At 38.3% G+C, this 17,290-nt stretch overlaps 1 protein-coding gene across 3 annotated transcripts in view; it reads right to left on the bottom strand.

The window, feature by feature from the left end:
* The window catches only part of EPB41L5 (erythrocyte membrane protein band 4.1 like 5), a 118,430-nt gene that overhangs the window by 44,970 nt on the left and 56,170 nt on the right, over nt 1-17,290 (bottom strand). For all 3 annotated transcript variants that reach the window (XM_055121671.1, XM_055121672.1, XM_055121673.1), the window contains 4 exons: nt 15,693-15,799; nt 14,827-14,854; nt 3,703-3,745; nt 2,603-2,712 (listed from right to left, as the gene is read on the bottom strand). In XM_055121671.1, coding sequence (XP_054977646.1) covers nt 2,603-2,712; nt 3,703-3,745; nt 14,827-14,854; nt 15,693-15,799 — 288 coding nt within the window. The remainder of the gene's footprint in view (nt 1-2,602; nt 2,713-3,702; nt 3,746-14,826; nt 14,855-15,692; nt 15,800-17,290) is intronic.

Raw genomic sequence — 17,290 nt, 5'->3', positions numbered from 1 at the left:
TAAAATATACTTCAAAAGCAAGTAAAAATGACTTTACCAAAAGGTGAAAATTTAAATACTGGCTAATTCTGTTACTTGATATAACAAATCATTCACTGAAAAAAAAAATAGAAAGGTATTATTTAGATAATACCAGCAAGAAAAAACTGAAAAAAAAACTAGGGAATAGGTTAGACTAAACTAGTTAAAAGTTACAGATAATCTCACTCATATGTAAAGTAAAAGAAAGCAAAGAAGGGGATTAGATGGTCCCCAACAGATTAACGGAAACAAATTCTAAGACAAGATGGGGCTTTGGAGAAGGAGGTGGAAGGGATAATGAGTCATGAAAAACTCTGGAGGATTAGAGTAACTATAAAATAACCACTTCAGTACTGCTGTAAACTATGGTAACTCAATTTAAAAAATTTAAATAAAATTAAAAGTCAGTAACAGAGTTTCTATACATAAATTTTAAATACATAAACTGGCTACAAAAGTAGAAAAGCTTGGGGCTGAAGCGATAGCACAGTGGGTAGGGCGTTTGCCTTGCACACGGCCGACCCGGGTTCGATTCCCAGCATCCATATGGTCCCCTGAGTACCGCCAGGGGTAATTCCTGAGTGCATGAGCCAGGAGTGACCCCTGTGCATCGCCAGGTGTGACCCAAAAGGAAAAAAAAAAAAGTAGAAAAGCTTACACTCTCTAAAGGAGGACTGTTTCATACTGAATTAAAAGTATTAAAAGTCAAAGCATGCAGAAGCAAAGAATGAAATAAGAAAGCATATAAAATTAATTCATAAGCTCTAAGATCTATCAGATATATATTCAATACATGCCACGACTGACGTATACTTAGGGCTCATTGGTTTTTTGGGATCATCATTTCCATCCATTTAGCAAAAGAAGTTTCAGTATAATTACATAAAGGACACACTACTTCAGTTTTTTTTTCTTTTTTAAAAAATTCATTATTATTTTTTATTATCTATTTAAGGTATTACGATTCAACATTAACTCTCTAAATTCTGCAAAGGAACTACAGAGTGTCCATTGAATCAGACAGATTTATATGTACCTACCTAAATGAGAAAACTTAAAAAAATATTCAGTGTCATAATAAAGAATGCAAGCAAACAAGACATTCATGTAAAAGTAAAAGGTGAGCGTATATTATGGGAGTTCATTAATAGTTAAAGTATGAGGGGCTGGCAAATCGGACAGCAATTGTAAGGCACTACTTTCCATGATTCAATTCTCCACCACCATATACGATCTCCCAGCAGTGCCAGGAGTGATCCTTGGGCACAAACAGAGCCCTGAGCACAGTCAGATGTGGTCCCATAAATTAAAAAAATTGAAAGTATTAATAGAATGGTTCCTTATTAACAGGAGGACTTAATGGTAGCATCAAAAATAAAAACAGCTGCCTACCAGGGTTTCCAGAAAGTTTTCGGAAAGAAATTGAAGAACCTCTTTTAAATGGCATAAAAAATTTAAGACTAAGCTGTGACATTTAGGAGCTTATTTAAAGACACAAACACAAAGTACCTCCACCACTCTCAAGTAGAAATGGTGAAATGGACAATGGGAAAAATGGAAGTGAGGAGGAGAAATTGCTTCAGTCTCAGAAACTAAAATTCTTTGGAAATAAAGCAAAAATATACCCAAGCACAAGAACAAAAAGAACCTTGCAGTTAGTTAAGCCAAAATCACAGTGAAAAACAATTACATAGCAAAGTCTGAAAACAATCACCAACCACAATTGACCCACCACCATGAAGGAAGAACTGGTTGCAAGAAAGTTGACCAAAACCTTGAAGTCACCACAGAAACTCATTTACGTTCAGGTACTAAACAAACTAAGAGCAAGAGAAAAAGAAAGAAACTCTTGAATTATCAAAGTTCATTTTATAAAGACACAAAACTTGAACAAATGATGCAAGCAACTCACATGAACAATCAATCAAATAATTCCCAAGAAGCCTTCCCAAGTAAATAGTGAAAGATGAATACCTTTGATTAGCCCAGTAAGCCACAAAGTATCCATATTTGTATATTTACTATTAATCTTAAGAGACCCTAGAAATGTAAACAAATGAAATAAAATATCTTCCCTAACATCTGTTTGTCTCTCCACCCCCCAAAATGGAGTAGCTTGTCTTTACTCAACTATAATCAAGTTTTTTGTTTTATCTTTAAGCCTTTAGTGAAGAAAACACATTCAATGCAGTAGCATCATGCATAGTGCATGTTGTGAGGAAAAACATAGAATAAACATACTTTCCTTTTGGATCTGAGAAAAGGTTCTATTTACTAGCTTTGAAGTCTTTTTTTTTTTTAAAGAAAAAAAACAGTCACACATTCACTCACAGATCATGTTGATCAGAATAAGGAGAGATGTCCAATGCTTCTTCATTTGCATAATAGCACTTCCTTCATTCATGTCCCTTAATTTTTTCTCCATTCCAATAATGATTGTTTAAAAACCTTTCTTTTCGGCTTACAAATATGAATAATTTGTTTATAATCATACTAAAAATACTCTGAGATTATGACTGGGAATTTAGAGTATCATTAAACAAGTAAGCAATTTTTAGTTTGGTTTAGGGTGTTAACAAACCATTTCTTGTTGTGATCTGGACCAGGACTCCTCTGAAGATTCTCTATCTCCACGAGCACAGGACCAGAGGGAACAGGACTCACAGGCAGAGTGGTTCTCATACCCCAAGCCTTTGAACACAAATTTTAAGTCATTGATTATACTTAGAAGAAACCTCTTGGGGCTGGAGCAATAGCAAAGAGGTAGGGCGTTTGTCTTGCACGCGGCCAACCCGGGTTCGATTCCCAGCATCCCATATGGTCCCCTGAGCACCGCCAGGAGTAATTCCTGAGTGTATGAGCCAGGAGTGACCCCTGTGCAATGCCAGGTGTGACCCAAAGAGAAAAAAAAAAAGAAAAAAGACCTCTTGACAAATACAGGCAGTATTAAATTGAAATATATTTACATAGTGAACTAATTGCTGGAGTGACAGCACAGCAGCAGGACCTTTGTCTTGCACGCGGCCGACCCAGGTTTGATTCCTCCACCCCTCTCGAAGAGTCCAGCAAGCTACCAAGAGTATTTCGCCCGCACAGCAGAGCCTGGCAAGCTACCCATGGTGTATCCGATATGCCAAAAACAGTAACAAGAAGTCTCACAATGGAGACGTTACTGGTGCCCACTGAAACAAATCGATGAGCAATGGGATGACAGTGACAGTGGCCATTATTTGAGTGAACTAATTATTGAATGTTCTGTACCACTTTAGAGATAATCCAATTGAATACTAATATTTTATTTATTTACAGGATTTATAGGAATAGAAAATGTTTTACTGAGAACCTATTTTATTAACATTTCACAGGATAAGTAAAACATAGTGGGATTTAGGGCTGGAGTGATAGTACAGTGGGTAAGATATTTGGCTTGTACCCAGCTGATCCAGATGATCCCCGGTACCCCATATGGCCCCTGAAGCCCACCAGGAATGATCCCTAACTAGAGAGTCAGGAGTAAGCAAAAGAAAATAGTAATAAGGGGGAGGGGGCTGTTAAGTCATCATACAGTAAGAAAATTAAAATGCACAAGATTTTCTCGGAATTATACCACTATAAAAATTCAATTGTTGACTATGATCAACTATAGTGTATTAGTGTTTTAGAAGTTTAACACTGTCTTACCTGCTGGGAGCCATTTGTCTGGGATGAAATATTATTGTGAATACTGTAATGGAAAAATATATATATATTAAAAATATATAATATTTCTAGGCTTTACATTTCAGAGTGATAGTCCAGCAGGTAGAGCATTTGCCTTGCATGCAGCCGACCCGGGTCTGGTCCCTGCATCCCATATGAGTCCCCGAGCATGCCAGGAATAATACCTGAGTGCAGAGCCAAGAGTAACTGCTTAACACGACAGATGTGGCCCCCAAACCAATAATAATAATTTTTTTAAAGTTCTTTGTTAATATGATTCAATATTCATATGTGTTATAGTAAGTATAATTAACATCCATTAACATTAGTTTAATAGTAAAATTTTCTCATTATAAGAACTAACAAAATTTACTATAGTTTATTTTATGATACATAAAATGCTTTATTTTTAATGATACTTTTTGTTTTAAACACAGAAAAACATCTTATTTATATAGAAAACTGATGTGAAATATAACCAGAAAATGTGTTTTTATAGGTAAAGCAATTAGCTTTCTAGTTTGCTCATTTATAGCTCCCTATTTTTAATACTACATCTAAAAGTTATATTTTCTATAATTTTGTTTATTCTCTGAACATTATCAAAGATGGCAAAATGTAAACACAGCACAAATGATTCCTTAAATTCCAATATTTAGGAGAAATACGCCTAAATAAACATGTATATTCTCTACTCTATCAATATTTTTCAGGGTCAGCAATAGCTTAGAATTTTGTAACTCAAAAGGACTTAGTATAAACTTAAAAGTTAGAAACTTCTCTGTACTGTCTTCTCCAAATTACCTTATGATTAATTTTTTTGTTTTTTGGGGGCCATACCCTGCAGTGTTCATTATCATCATCCAGATTACTTGTTTCTTCCCCCTCTAAATGGGAGAACTTTTAGTAGGTTATCCAAAAAGATGAATAACAACATAAACAAATTATTTCTGGGGCAAGGAATCGAGATAGTTCAAGGATGGAAGCTCATACCTTGTATTGCTCACCAGTACCACATGCCCACCACCTTGCCCTGACACTACTTGAGTAACCCTGGTAGCCCCCATCACTGTCAGGCCCTAATGTGCTGTCACGCCCTACCGCGAGGCTGGGTTTCACCGTGCAGTGCTACTCTGGGACCGACAGACAGCAAGAGAGGTCCTCTACCACACACACACAAATTTTACTTCTGGGGAGATAGTTCAGGGTGTATGCAGTAGCCCATTCCGGTTCAATACGTGGCACATGTGGCCATCCCCACCCCCCTAAGCACTACTAGAAGTAATTCGTAAGCACAGAGCCAGGAATAGACCCTGAACACCACCAGTGGCAAAAAAAAAAAAAAAAAACATGCTTCTAAAAGTGATGTTAGGGCAGGCACATACATCCTCCCTGCCTCTGCATCCCGGGCTGCTGCCCCATACGCCGATGTGTGCCATTCTCCAGGGCTGCATCTTTGCTCCCCAACCGTCCCCCACACCCCCCCACCCCCGCCGCCAGCACCCCACCTACAGTGTGGTAGGGGGCATGGTCTCTGCAGAAGTGGGTGTGGCCTCTTTTGGGGGGTCTTCAGTTATTTTCTTCTTTCCTGGCACTCTGGACTCACATCTTCATCTCCATCACCTAATTCTCGAGAGAATATCCTGGCCATCTCAAACACATTAGGTGAACAGACCAATAGCCTATTCCTATTGCACCATAATACTGGGTCACAAGCTCTACAAGTCTAATATAAAAGAACACATCCTCTGAAGCTTCAATAGAGACCTCACATAAGTCGAGAAGCACCGGAAAGGAAGATGAAACTCTAGAAGAGAGAAAGGGTGACCACCATCAACTGAGCTCATCCAGAATCCTTTCTCGAAACTAGAGGGGAATACTGACAGTGAACTGGAAGGTCCCACCACCACACTACTACAAAAACATGAAGAAATAGTGAAAATCCCCAGCACGAGGAGAAGATGATGAAAAGGGCCCAGACTCCTCTACAAGCATTACCCACAAATACAATCTTTCCGATAAATAATTCAGAGATGAAGTATTGAAAATGTTCAATGAACTTGAAGAAACATTTCAACAGACATCCAGTAAATTAAAGGAGGACATGAAAGAAACAATGGTACGGACAACCAAGAAAATACAGGAAGAAATGAGCGCCGAAATAAAAAAGCTGCAAAAAGAAGTGTCACAAATAAAGGATTCTATAGATGAAATTAAAAACTCAGTGGGTGCCCTCAATAGTAGAATGGCTATAGCCGAAGACAGAATCAGTGAGCTTGAAGATGAGCTGCAGGAAGCTTACAGGCGACAACAAGCAATGAGAAAAGACCTCAAAACACTTCTTAGGTGAATCAGAGACTTAGGGGATGATTTAAAGGGAACAACATTAGAATCATCGGAGTACCAGAATGATAGGGAGACAACCCCAATGAAAAAGCCACAGTCAAAAAAATATCATAGCTGAAAAGTTCCCAGAGCTGGAGAATGCAGGCACCCAGATCCAAGGAGCCCGAAGAGTGCCAGCTAAAAGAGACCCTAGTAAAAAGACTCTAAAATATATGATAGTCAGAATGATGGATGCCATAGATAGAGACACAATAATGCAAACAGCAAGGTCAAAGAAAGAAATCACATACAAAGGAGGACCCATTAGATTTACAGCAGACCTATCAGAGGAAACCCTCCAAGTCCGAAGACAATGGTGGGATATAGGGAAAAAAACTCAATGAAACGAATGCCTCACCAAGAATACTTTATCTGGCTAAACTCTCACTCAAACTCAAAGGAACAATACACTATTTCATGGATAAACGGATAAACAACAGCTCAGGAACTTCATAGACTCAAAACCAAACTTAAAAGAAAGACTAAAGGGTCTACAAGAAAAACCCCATATAAGCACAACAAACCCCTACAGAAAGATAGCACAAAACCCTATGCCAATAATATCCCTCAATGTCAATGGTCTATATGCACCAAGTAAAAGACAAGAGTGGCAAAATGGATTCAGAAACTAAACTGCTGCCTACAAGAAACACACCTGAACAGTCAAAGCAAACACAAACTTAAAGTCAAAGGATGAAAACAATCCTGCAAGCAAACAATTCCCTCAAAAAAGCCGGGGTGGCCATACTAGTATCCGACAACATAGATTTCAGGTCAAAATAGATTAGAAGGGACAGCGAAGGCAATTTTTTACTAATCAAGGGATATGTACTAATCAAGGGATATGCACACTACTAAATGTGTACACACCTAATGAGGGACCAGCTAAATACTAGTCTAAAAAGAACTGCTAACAGATTTTAACAAGAACATTGCTAACAACACAATAGTAGCTGGAGACTTCAATACTGCCCTATCACCTCTAGACAGATCCACAAGATTAAAATTCAGCAAGGAAACACTAGCTTTGAAGGAAGAGATAGAAGAGAGAGGGCTACCACAGCTTGGAAACTGGCCTTACATGCTGGGGGAAAAGGCAGCTCAGATAGAGAAGGAAACACCAAGTAGAGGATGTTAGGTTGGAAAATGCGAACTAAAAGTAGACTATAGACTAAACATGAAGGCCACTCAATACCTCTATTGCAAACTACAACACCCAAAAGGAGAGAGAATAAAAGGGAATGCCCTGCCGCAGAGGCAGGGTGGGGTGGAGGGGGATGGGGTGGGGGTGGTGAGAGGGACACTGGGATCATTGGTGGAGGGATGAGGTAAACAATCACTGTATGAGTAAAATGCAAACACAAAAGTTTGTAAGTTTGTAACTGTACATCACAGTGATTCGCTAATAATTTTTTTTTTAAAAGGAGAGGGCTAACAGATCTATACAGGATTTTGCATCCCAAAAAGAAAGAATATACATTTTTTTTCAGTGCACACGGAACATTCTCCAAAATAGACCATGTGCTAGGTTACAAAACATACCTTAATAAAATTAGTGAGATAGAAGTTGTATCAACTATCTTTTCAGACCACGATGCGCTGAAGATAGAAGTTAATCACACACAGACACGGGGAACCAAATCAAACACCTGGAAATTAAACAACTCAATGTTGAACGAGTGGGTCAGGAAGAAAATCAAGTGAGAAATCAAAAGATACCTGGAAACAAATTCAAATGAAGACAGGAGTTACCAGAACCTATGGGATGCAGCTAAAGCCTTGTTAAGGGGAAAATTTTTAGTTCTGCAAGCATTCCCCAAGCAAGAAGAAAGGGCCTACATAGATAACTTGACTTCACAGCTCAAGATCTTAGAAAAGGACAAACAAAAGGAGCCCAAACCAGGCAAAAGGAAAGAAATAACAAAACTTAGAGCAAAAATGAACGACATGGAAACCCTAAACTCAATCTGAAAGATCAATGAAACCAAGAGCTGGTTCTCTGATAAAATAAACAAGATTGATAAAACACTAGCAAGGCTCAGAGAGAGAGAGAGAGAGAGAGAGAGACAGAGAGAGAGACAGAGAGAGAGAGACAGAGAGAGACAGAGAGAGAGAGAGAAACCTAAAAAACTGAATCAGAAGTGAAAAAGGGGGACATCAAAACAGAAACCAAAGAAATTCAAAAGATCATCAGAGACTACTTCGAAAGGCTATATGTCACGATACAAGAGAACCCAGAAATTCTTCTCAAGCTTTTCCAGGAAATTGAAGAGATAGAAACCCTCCCAAACAGTTTCTATGAGGCACATATCTCCCTAATGCCAAAAGCAAACAAAGACACCTCAAAAAAAGAAAACTACAAGCCAATATCCCTGATGAACACAGATGCAAAGATCCTCAACAAAATATTAGCAAATAGAATCCAACAACTCATCAAAAAGATCATACACCACAACCAAGAGGGATTCAATCCTGGGGATGCAAGAATGGTTTAACATTCGGAAATCAATCAACATAATCCATCATATCAAAAAAAGAGAAGATAAAAACCACATAATCATATCAATAGACACTGAGAAAGCATTTGACAAGGTCCAGCACCCATTTATGATGAAAACTCTCATCAAAATGACTATATTTCCTCAATATAGTCAAAGCCATCTACCACAAGCCTATGGCAAGTATCATTCTCAATGGGAAAAACTAAGAGCCTTCCCTCTAAGATCATGGACGAGACAAGGATGCCCATTCTCACCACTTCTGTTCAATATAGTACTGGAAGTACTAGCAATAGCGATTAGGCAAGAAAATGATATTAAGGGCATTCAGGTAGGAAAGGAAGAAATCAAGCTCTCACTATTTGCAGATGATATGATACTATATTTAGAGAACCCTAAAACCTCTACCAAGAAACTCCTAGAAACAAAAGACTTATAGAGCAAAGTTGCAGGCTATAAAATCAATACCCAAAAGTCCATGGCCTTCTTATACGCAAATAATAAGAGAGAAGAAAGCGACATGAAAAAAACAATCCCCTTCACCATTATGCCCCAGAAAATCAAGTACCTTGGAATCAGCTTAACTAAGGAAGTAAAGGACCTGTACAAAGAAAACTACAAAACGCTACTTCAAGAAACAAAAGAGGGCACGAGGGAATGGAAACATATCCTCTGCTCATGGATTGGGAGAATTAACACTGTCAAAATGGCAATACTCCCCAAAGCATTACACAAATTCAATGCAATCCCTATAAGGATACCCATGACATTCTTCAAAGAAATGGAGCAAACACTCCTGAAATTCATTTGGAACAATAAGCACCCACGAATAGCTAAAGCAATTATTGGGAAAAGGAAGATGGGAGGCATCACATTCCCCAACCTCAAACTCTACTACAAAGCAGTAATAATTAAAACAGCATGGTACTGGAACAAAAGCTGAGCTGCACATCAATGAGACAGGGTTGAATATCCTGATACACACCCTCAAACATATGATCATCTAATCTTTAATAAAGGAGCAAGAAATGTGAAGTGGAGTAAGGAAAGCCTCTTTAACAAATGGTGCTGGCAAAACTGGACAGCTACATGCAAAAAAATGGGCTCAGACCTCTACCTGACACCAGGCACAAAAGTCAGATCAAAATGGATTAAAGACCTCAACATCAGACCAGAATCCATCAGGTACATTGAAGGCAAGGTCAGCAAAACCCTCCATGACATTGAGGCTAAAGGTATCTTTAAAGGTGGCACACCATTGGCCAACCAAGTGAGAGAAACAAATGGAACTACCTTAAACTGAGAAGCTTCTTCAACTCAAAAGATACAGTGACCATCATGAAAAAATGCTCCACATCACTAGTCATCAGGAAGATGCAAATCAAAACAACAATGAGATATCAACTCACACCACAGAGACTGGCACACATTCAAAAGAACAAAAGCAACAAGTGCTGGCATGGATGTGGGGGAAAAGGGACACTTTTTCACTGTTGGTGGGAATGCCGACTGGTCCAGCCTTTCTGGAAAATAATATGGACAGTCCTTCAGAAACTAGATATTGAGCTCCCATATGACCTTGCAATACCACTTCTGGGAATATATCTCAGAGATGCAAAAAAGTATAGTAGAAATGACATCTGCACTTATGTGTTCGTTACAGCACTGTTTACAATAGCCAGAATCTGGAAAAAACCGGAGTGCCCAAGAACAGATGACTGGCTAAAGAAACTTTGGTACATCTACACAATTGAATACTGTGTAACTGTTAGAAAAAAATGCAGTCACGAAATTTGCATATAATAGGTTGGATCAACATGCAAAGAATCATGTTAAGTGAAATGAGTCAGAAAAAGAGGGTCAGACATAGAAAGACTGCACTCATTTGTGGAATATAAAATAACAGAATGGGAGACTAACACCCAAGAATAATAGAGATAGGTACCAAGAGGATTACTCCAAAGCTTAGAAGCCGGCCTTGCATGCTGGGGGAAATGGCAGCTCAGAGAGAGAAGGAACCACCAAGTAAAGGGGGCTAGGAGGCCCCGCTCGGGATGGGAGATGCGGAATGAAAGTAGACTATAGACCAAACGTGATGGCCACTCAATACCTCTACTGCAAACCATAACACCCAAAAGGAGAGCGAGCAAAAGGGAATGCCCTGCCACAGAGGCAAGATGGGGTGGAGGTGACGGGGTGGGGGTGGTGCGAGGGATGCTGGGACCATTGGTGGTGGAGGATGGGCACTGGTGGAGGGATGGTTATTGGACCACTGTATGACTGAAATGCAAGCATGAAAGTTTGTAAGTCTATAACTGTACCTCACGGTGATTCAACAATAAAATTTTTTTTTAAAAAAAGTGATGTTAGGGCAGGAATGAAAGTACAGTAGATAAGACACCTGCCTTATATACAGCTAACCTGGGTTCAACCTGGCACAACATATGTGCCCTGAGCATGCCAGAGTAAGCCATGAGTACAGCCAGATGTGGCCCAAAATCATTCCTCTGACCTCAAACCCATTCCAAAAACATATTTTTAAAAAAGAAGAAAAAAAAACCAGTTAATTGGATGATAGCTCCATGTTTTTAAACAATCTGAAGTGTAGAATTGCTGTTTTCTGATAATTATATTATTTGGACGCTACTAAAGACAAAGAGGGAATAAACACTTCTCATAATCGATCTAATCCAATTTCAAAAGTAATAAATAACAGATCCCCTTTACTCTGAAATTTCCTCTAATCAATTCTCCCACCCTATCTTTTTTCCTACTTTATTTCATAACTTCATCCACTAATCTTGTAACATGAGTACATGAATGGCATGTGAACTGCTTTCAGTATGTCTCCCTATAGTTTTTACTAGCCAAGATTCAAAACGTAAGACTGAAAAGATGGCTCAAAGGGCTGAAAAGCATGCTTTTCATGGGGAACTCCAGGTAAAATCTGTACTATCTCATGTTCCCCATAAACACTTCTGGGGGGGATCCCTAAGAACTGAGTCAGAGTAAGCCCTGAGCAACACTGAATGTGGGCCTAAACACCATCCCCCCCAAAATAATATAAAATTAAAAAAAACAACTTTCATGAACAAATCAAAACATCTCCCCAAGTACAAGGTCAAAAAGCTTTTTTAAGTCAAATATTTATGCTTGCTCAAGGTGTACTGTTTTTCATGGTTCACGAGAGCAAAACTGCTCATGCAAACAGTACCAAGTACAAGAGAGAAAGGGCATCATGCCAGTTCAAGCTTACTTTATCTTTCAAGCACTGCTATGAGGATTAATGAATGACCTTCAGAATTGTATTTCCCTATTATATTTCAATGTTACAGTTTGTTTTACTCTTTTTGCAAAGTATCATTTCTTTAAATCAGTTATTTAAGGTATGTTCAACAACTACTAAAAAAATACAAAGAAATAAAGGAATTAGAGTGGGAGATAATAAAGTGGTTAGTGCATATGCCTTGTATGTACCCAACTTGGGTTTGATTTACCATACATGAGCCCCACAACATTGCCAGATGCAGTCCCAGAGGCCCCCAAGAAGCACCAGGTCCAGAACTCTAAAGACCTCTAGCATCACCAAAGCTGGGTATCCCTAGCACTCAAATTAGCAGCATCACATTCCCAATTCAAGTCATTGCATTGAACCTACAGTCCAAATGGCCAAGAATTGCTGGTGGGCCCCCAGACTTCTTAAGCACCACCTGGAAGTTCCCATTCTCACCCAAAATAAAGAAATTTTAAAACTCAACAGACCAAAGTCTCAATATATCATTAAACAGAAAAAAAGTTTAAAAGAACCAAACAAATTCTGAAAAGTATCAAACATAATGAAAATGACTGACTCACTAGGAAACCATGGCAGATTTTTTTTTTTCCTTTTTGATACCGGCATTGCACAGGGGTTACTCCTGGCTCTGCACTCAGGAATTACTCCTGGTGGTGCTCAGGGGACCATATGGGATGCTGGGAATCGAACCCAAGTCAGCCACGTGCAAGGCAAACGCCTTACCTGTTGTGCTAATGCTCCAGCCCCCGATTTGAGTAAGCTGAAAGATCAGTGCTTTAAAATGAGATTTTTCTAGTCTACGGAACAGAGGAAAAGCTGGAAAAATGAGATCTAGAAACACAGGACACTAGAAAATATACCTTCTATGTGTAATGGAAGTTCTCAAAGAAGAGAAGAACAGAAAAACTAAGAAAATAGTGGCTACAAACTTCTCAAATTTGATGAAAATATCATGAAAAAAGTTATCAAAAGAGAACTGTACTGGCAATACTACTGTAAAACAAAATGGATTATGCAACAAGAGACTTTTGAAACAACAAAGAACACTATATTACAATAAGAGAAACACAAATAATATAACCCAGGGAAAAGCCCCAAGATATAGGAAGCAAAAATTCAAAGAACTGAAGGAAAACACAGACAATAAACAGTAATTAGACTCCAAGTCCCCCTCTTAGTAACGAACAAGAGACAAAACAAGCAACGAAGATAGTCTTGAACAATGTATAAGCAAAGTAGAATTAACCACTGTCTAGATACTACTTCTCTCAACATCAGTAGAATATAGTTTTTCTTCAATTGCATCTGAACCAATTTCCATAAAACTCATTATATATAAATATACATAGAACCACAAATACTGAAAAATTAAGCAAAAGACTGCCTATGAGTCAAAACATATCCTAAGAGTACTTAAAATCTGGGGGGCTGGAGTGATAGCACTGTGAGTAGGGCGTTTGCCTTGCACATGGCCGACCCGGGTTTAAATCCCTGCATCCCATATGGTCCCCTGAGCACCGGCAGGGGTAATTCCTGAGTGCATGAGCCAGGAGTGACCCCTGTGCATTGCTGGGTATGACCCAAAAAGCAAAAAAAAAAAAAAAAAAAAGAAGATAATCTGGGATAAATAAAGATGAGAATACAAGACTACAACATATCAAAACTATGGAATGTGATCAAAGCAGTACCTAGAGAGGAATTTATAGCTGAAAATGCTAAATTAGAAAAGAAAAAGAGCTAATCAAACTTAAGTTACTAATAAGTCAAATTAAACTAGAAACAAATAAAAGTTAGGGATAAAGTATTAGAATAAAAATTCACTGTATCACTGTCATCCCTTTGCTCTTCGATTTGCCTGAGCGGGCACCAGTAACGTCTCCCTTGTGAGGCTTGTTGTTACTGTTTTTGGCATATCGAATATGCCACAGGTAGCTTGCCAGGTTCTGCCATGTGGGTGAGATACTCTCGGTAGCTTTCCAGGCTCTCTGAGAGGGGCGGAGGAGGCAAACCCGGGTTAGCCATGCACAGAATAAAAATCAATCAATCAAAAAACCCAGAAAAATTAATAAACAAAAAACCCTTTCTCTGTAAAGACCAACATAATATGAATACATGTATGCCACAAATTAGATGACTTAAATGAAACGGACAAATTCTACAAAGTCAAAAACTTACACACACACACACACACACACACACACACACACAAATAAATAAATAAATAAATAAAGGAAAAGAAAAAGAAGATCTGAATAGACTAAATAATAGGTTGACTTGAGAAATTTAAAGCTTCAGACAAAAAGAAAGCTCACAAAAAACGATTCTAATGTTGAACCACCAAAAATTACTAATAGTTCAGCTCAAATTGTTAGACTCTTGCCCAAAACACAATACAGAATACTCCCTAATTCAGTGACACCAATATTACACTGATAACAAAACCAGCTGACATTACAGAAAAACTAAAGACCAATATTTTGAAGAATATACACATATGAATCCAGAACAAAACACTAAAAACCAAATCCGGCAAAGAATAAAGCATTATACACCAAGAAATGGTATTTATCCCAGGAATGAAATTACTCAGCTGTACTCCTCCCCCTCAATTTTTGTTTCTAAAACTGCTTTTGTGCAAAGATGACAATTTTCTCTTCTTTTCTTTTCAGTCACATACCAGTAACAAATGTATCTCAGTATGAGTAGTATACCTATCCCATCTGCACTTTATTTCTTTAAACTGATTTACTTTTTCTGTTATCAAATGTACAAGTTCATTTGTTCCTTGTTATATATTAAATTGCTTAGAGGCAATTAAAGCAATTTAAGCAAGAGGCAACATAACATTGATAGATGATGATTTAAATAATGACATCATAAATTCTAGAACATCCTGCATCGGTTCCTAAGTAACAATATATAACTTACCTGAGTTCTTCTGGTTTTGATGTACTTGCTGAAAAAAGAAATATTCGATTAGTTTATTCTTATGTGGAAAATAATTTCACTATTCATAAAGTTTACTTGTTCCATAAACTATAGTTTTCCAACCTCCCAAACCATAAAAGTCCCAACTATAAATTAAAAAATCTGAGGCTGGAGTGGTAGTACAACAGGAAGGGTTTTGATTTGCACCTGGCTGACCCAGGTTCGCTCCCTGGCACCCCTTATGGTCCCCTAAGCAAAGCAGGAGTGATCCCTGAAGAGTAAAGAGTAGGTCCTAAGCGAGGTGTGGCCAACAGACAAAATAAATAAATGAACAAATAATGAAAATCTCCAGTTCAAAAATAATCTAAATTCATAATGTGTCAACAGTAATTATTTTCATTTTACTTTTATTATTTAATTCCTTTTGGTTTTGAGTGCACACCACGCTGAGCTAACAAGTTCTTACTTTGGCTCTGAGGACAGGGATGAGGACCACTCCTGATGGCCTTAGAGGACCACATGGGATGCTGTGGATTAAATCTGGGTAGGTCACATGCAAGGTAAGTGTCCTGCCTGCTGTGTTTCCGTTCTGGTCCCTATTCCCATTTTTAAAATAATAAAACAAAAAAATAAGCATGTATAACTATCTGTGAGCCTCCCAGAGTTGAGTTGAGTGACAATGAAATACTGTCAGAGAAGGGGCTGGAGCAATAAATTCCCAGCACTAGATATGGTCCCCTGAGCACCACACTGGGTGTGGCCCCAAAACCAGAACAAACAAATAAGTATCTTCCTCTAAGTAAAAACCAGTACATGATAACTTGCCAAGGAAGAACAGTCCTCGGAAACAGGACTGCATTTTTCACCTTTCATTTGCAGAGTTCGCCGGGAATATCGTTTGCTGGGTCTTCTTTCAAAAGATGCAGATCTTCTTGCTTTACTAGTTTTTGTAGTCTGATACTCAGTTTTCCCACTAAAATAAATAAATAATTATTAACAAGAATAAGAGAAACTTGATGATATCAGACAGACAAAAAGTCTATAATCAAATACTGATAATATCAGATACACATAAATTCTATAATCAAACTGTTCTTAATAGAAGCGCCTTTGGGGCCAGAAGTACAACTCAAAGTGCCCTGCATGCAGGAAGTTCCAGGTTCAATCCCTAGCACCTCATAGTCCCTTGAAGATTATAGGGCAACCCAAGCACCATATCAATGCCCCCCCCCCAAAAAAAAATCAACCCAAACTTTATCCCAAAGAAGTTACTAAAAGTCTCTTTAATCACATTATATGATAAATGCTGTGTGAAATATGTAAGACAAATGGTAATGCTTTTCAGTGAGCATACCCATAACTTGAGAACATATTAAATAAGTTTGAACTATTTATAGTTTTATAAACTCATCCCCTTCTGGCCACATTTCTCAATGCAAAGTGTGCACCAAACTTGGCTTTCAGTTACTTTTTAAAACTGTAGTAGATATTTAAAATTTTTCCAAAATTATTTGAAATTATTGTCAGAATCACCACCATTTTCACTTAATTGTTAAGCAAAAGTCTATTTTTAATATAGGTTGAACAGGAGCTCCCTTGCATTAATTTGCCACAAACAAGTTGCCATACTGTTGCAGTATACTTCCTTTCTTTAAATCACACTGACTGAATATCATGGCATACTAAAGTCACAGTCAATATTTTATACATAAGTAAATCAAAACCCCTTTCTACTACTGATAAAAGTATATAAATGAAGAACCTGAAAGAATAATGGTATGTAAGAATATAAAGCACCAGAAATGTTGTTATCCAGATTAATATTCCATCCAGTGGGAAATTTTTCTTATTAAATGGAGACTCCTTCAGAAAGAGAAGGACAGACATAGAAGGACTACACTCATATGTGGAGTATAGAATAACATAACAAGAGAATGACACCCAAGGACGGTAGATACAAGGGCCAGGTGGATTGCCCCATAGCTGGAAGCCTGTTTCATGAGCAGAGGGGAGAAGGCAGATGGAATAGAGAAGGGATCACACACAAAAAAATGATGGCTAGAGGGATCAGTCAGGATGGGAGACGTGTGCTGAAAGTAGATAATGGACCAAACATGATGACCTCTCAGTGTCTGTGTTGCAAACCATAATGCTCAAAAGCAGAGAGAGAGTATGAGGAATATTGTCTGCCATGGAGGAGGGGGAGGGTGGACAAGGCGGTGGGGGGGGGTATACCCGGGATATCGGTGGTGGGGAATGTGCACTGGTGGAGGGATGGGTGTTTGATCAATGCGAGACTGTAACCCAAACATGAAAGCTTGTAACTATCTCACAGTGATTCAATAAAACTAAAAACTAAAGGAGACTCCTTAAAAGTCTTGTTATCTGACTTTAAATTGAGGGCTAATATACAGTTTAGCCCTCCCTCCTTCCCTCCGCCCCTCCGTCCCTCCCTCCCTCCCAA

The sequence above is a fragment of the Sorex araneus genome, chromosome X, assembly GCF_027595985.1.
Source record: "Sorex araneus isolate mSorAra2 chromosome X, mSorAra2.pri, whole genome shotgun sequence".
Classification (NCBI taxonomy): domain Eukaryota; kingdom Metazoa; phylum Chordata; class Mammalia; order Eulipotyphla; family Soricidae; genus Sorex; species Sorex araneus.
The sequence above is the reverse complement of the archived record's forward strand: the minus strand, read 5'-3'. Positions and strand labels throughout refer to the sequence as shown.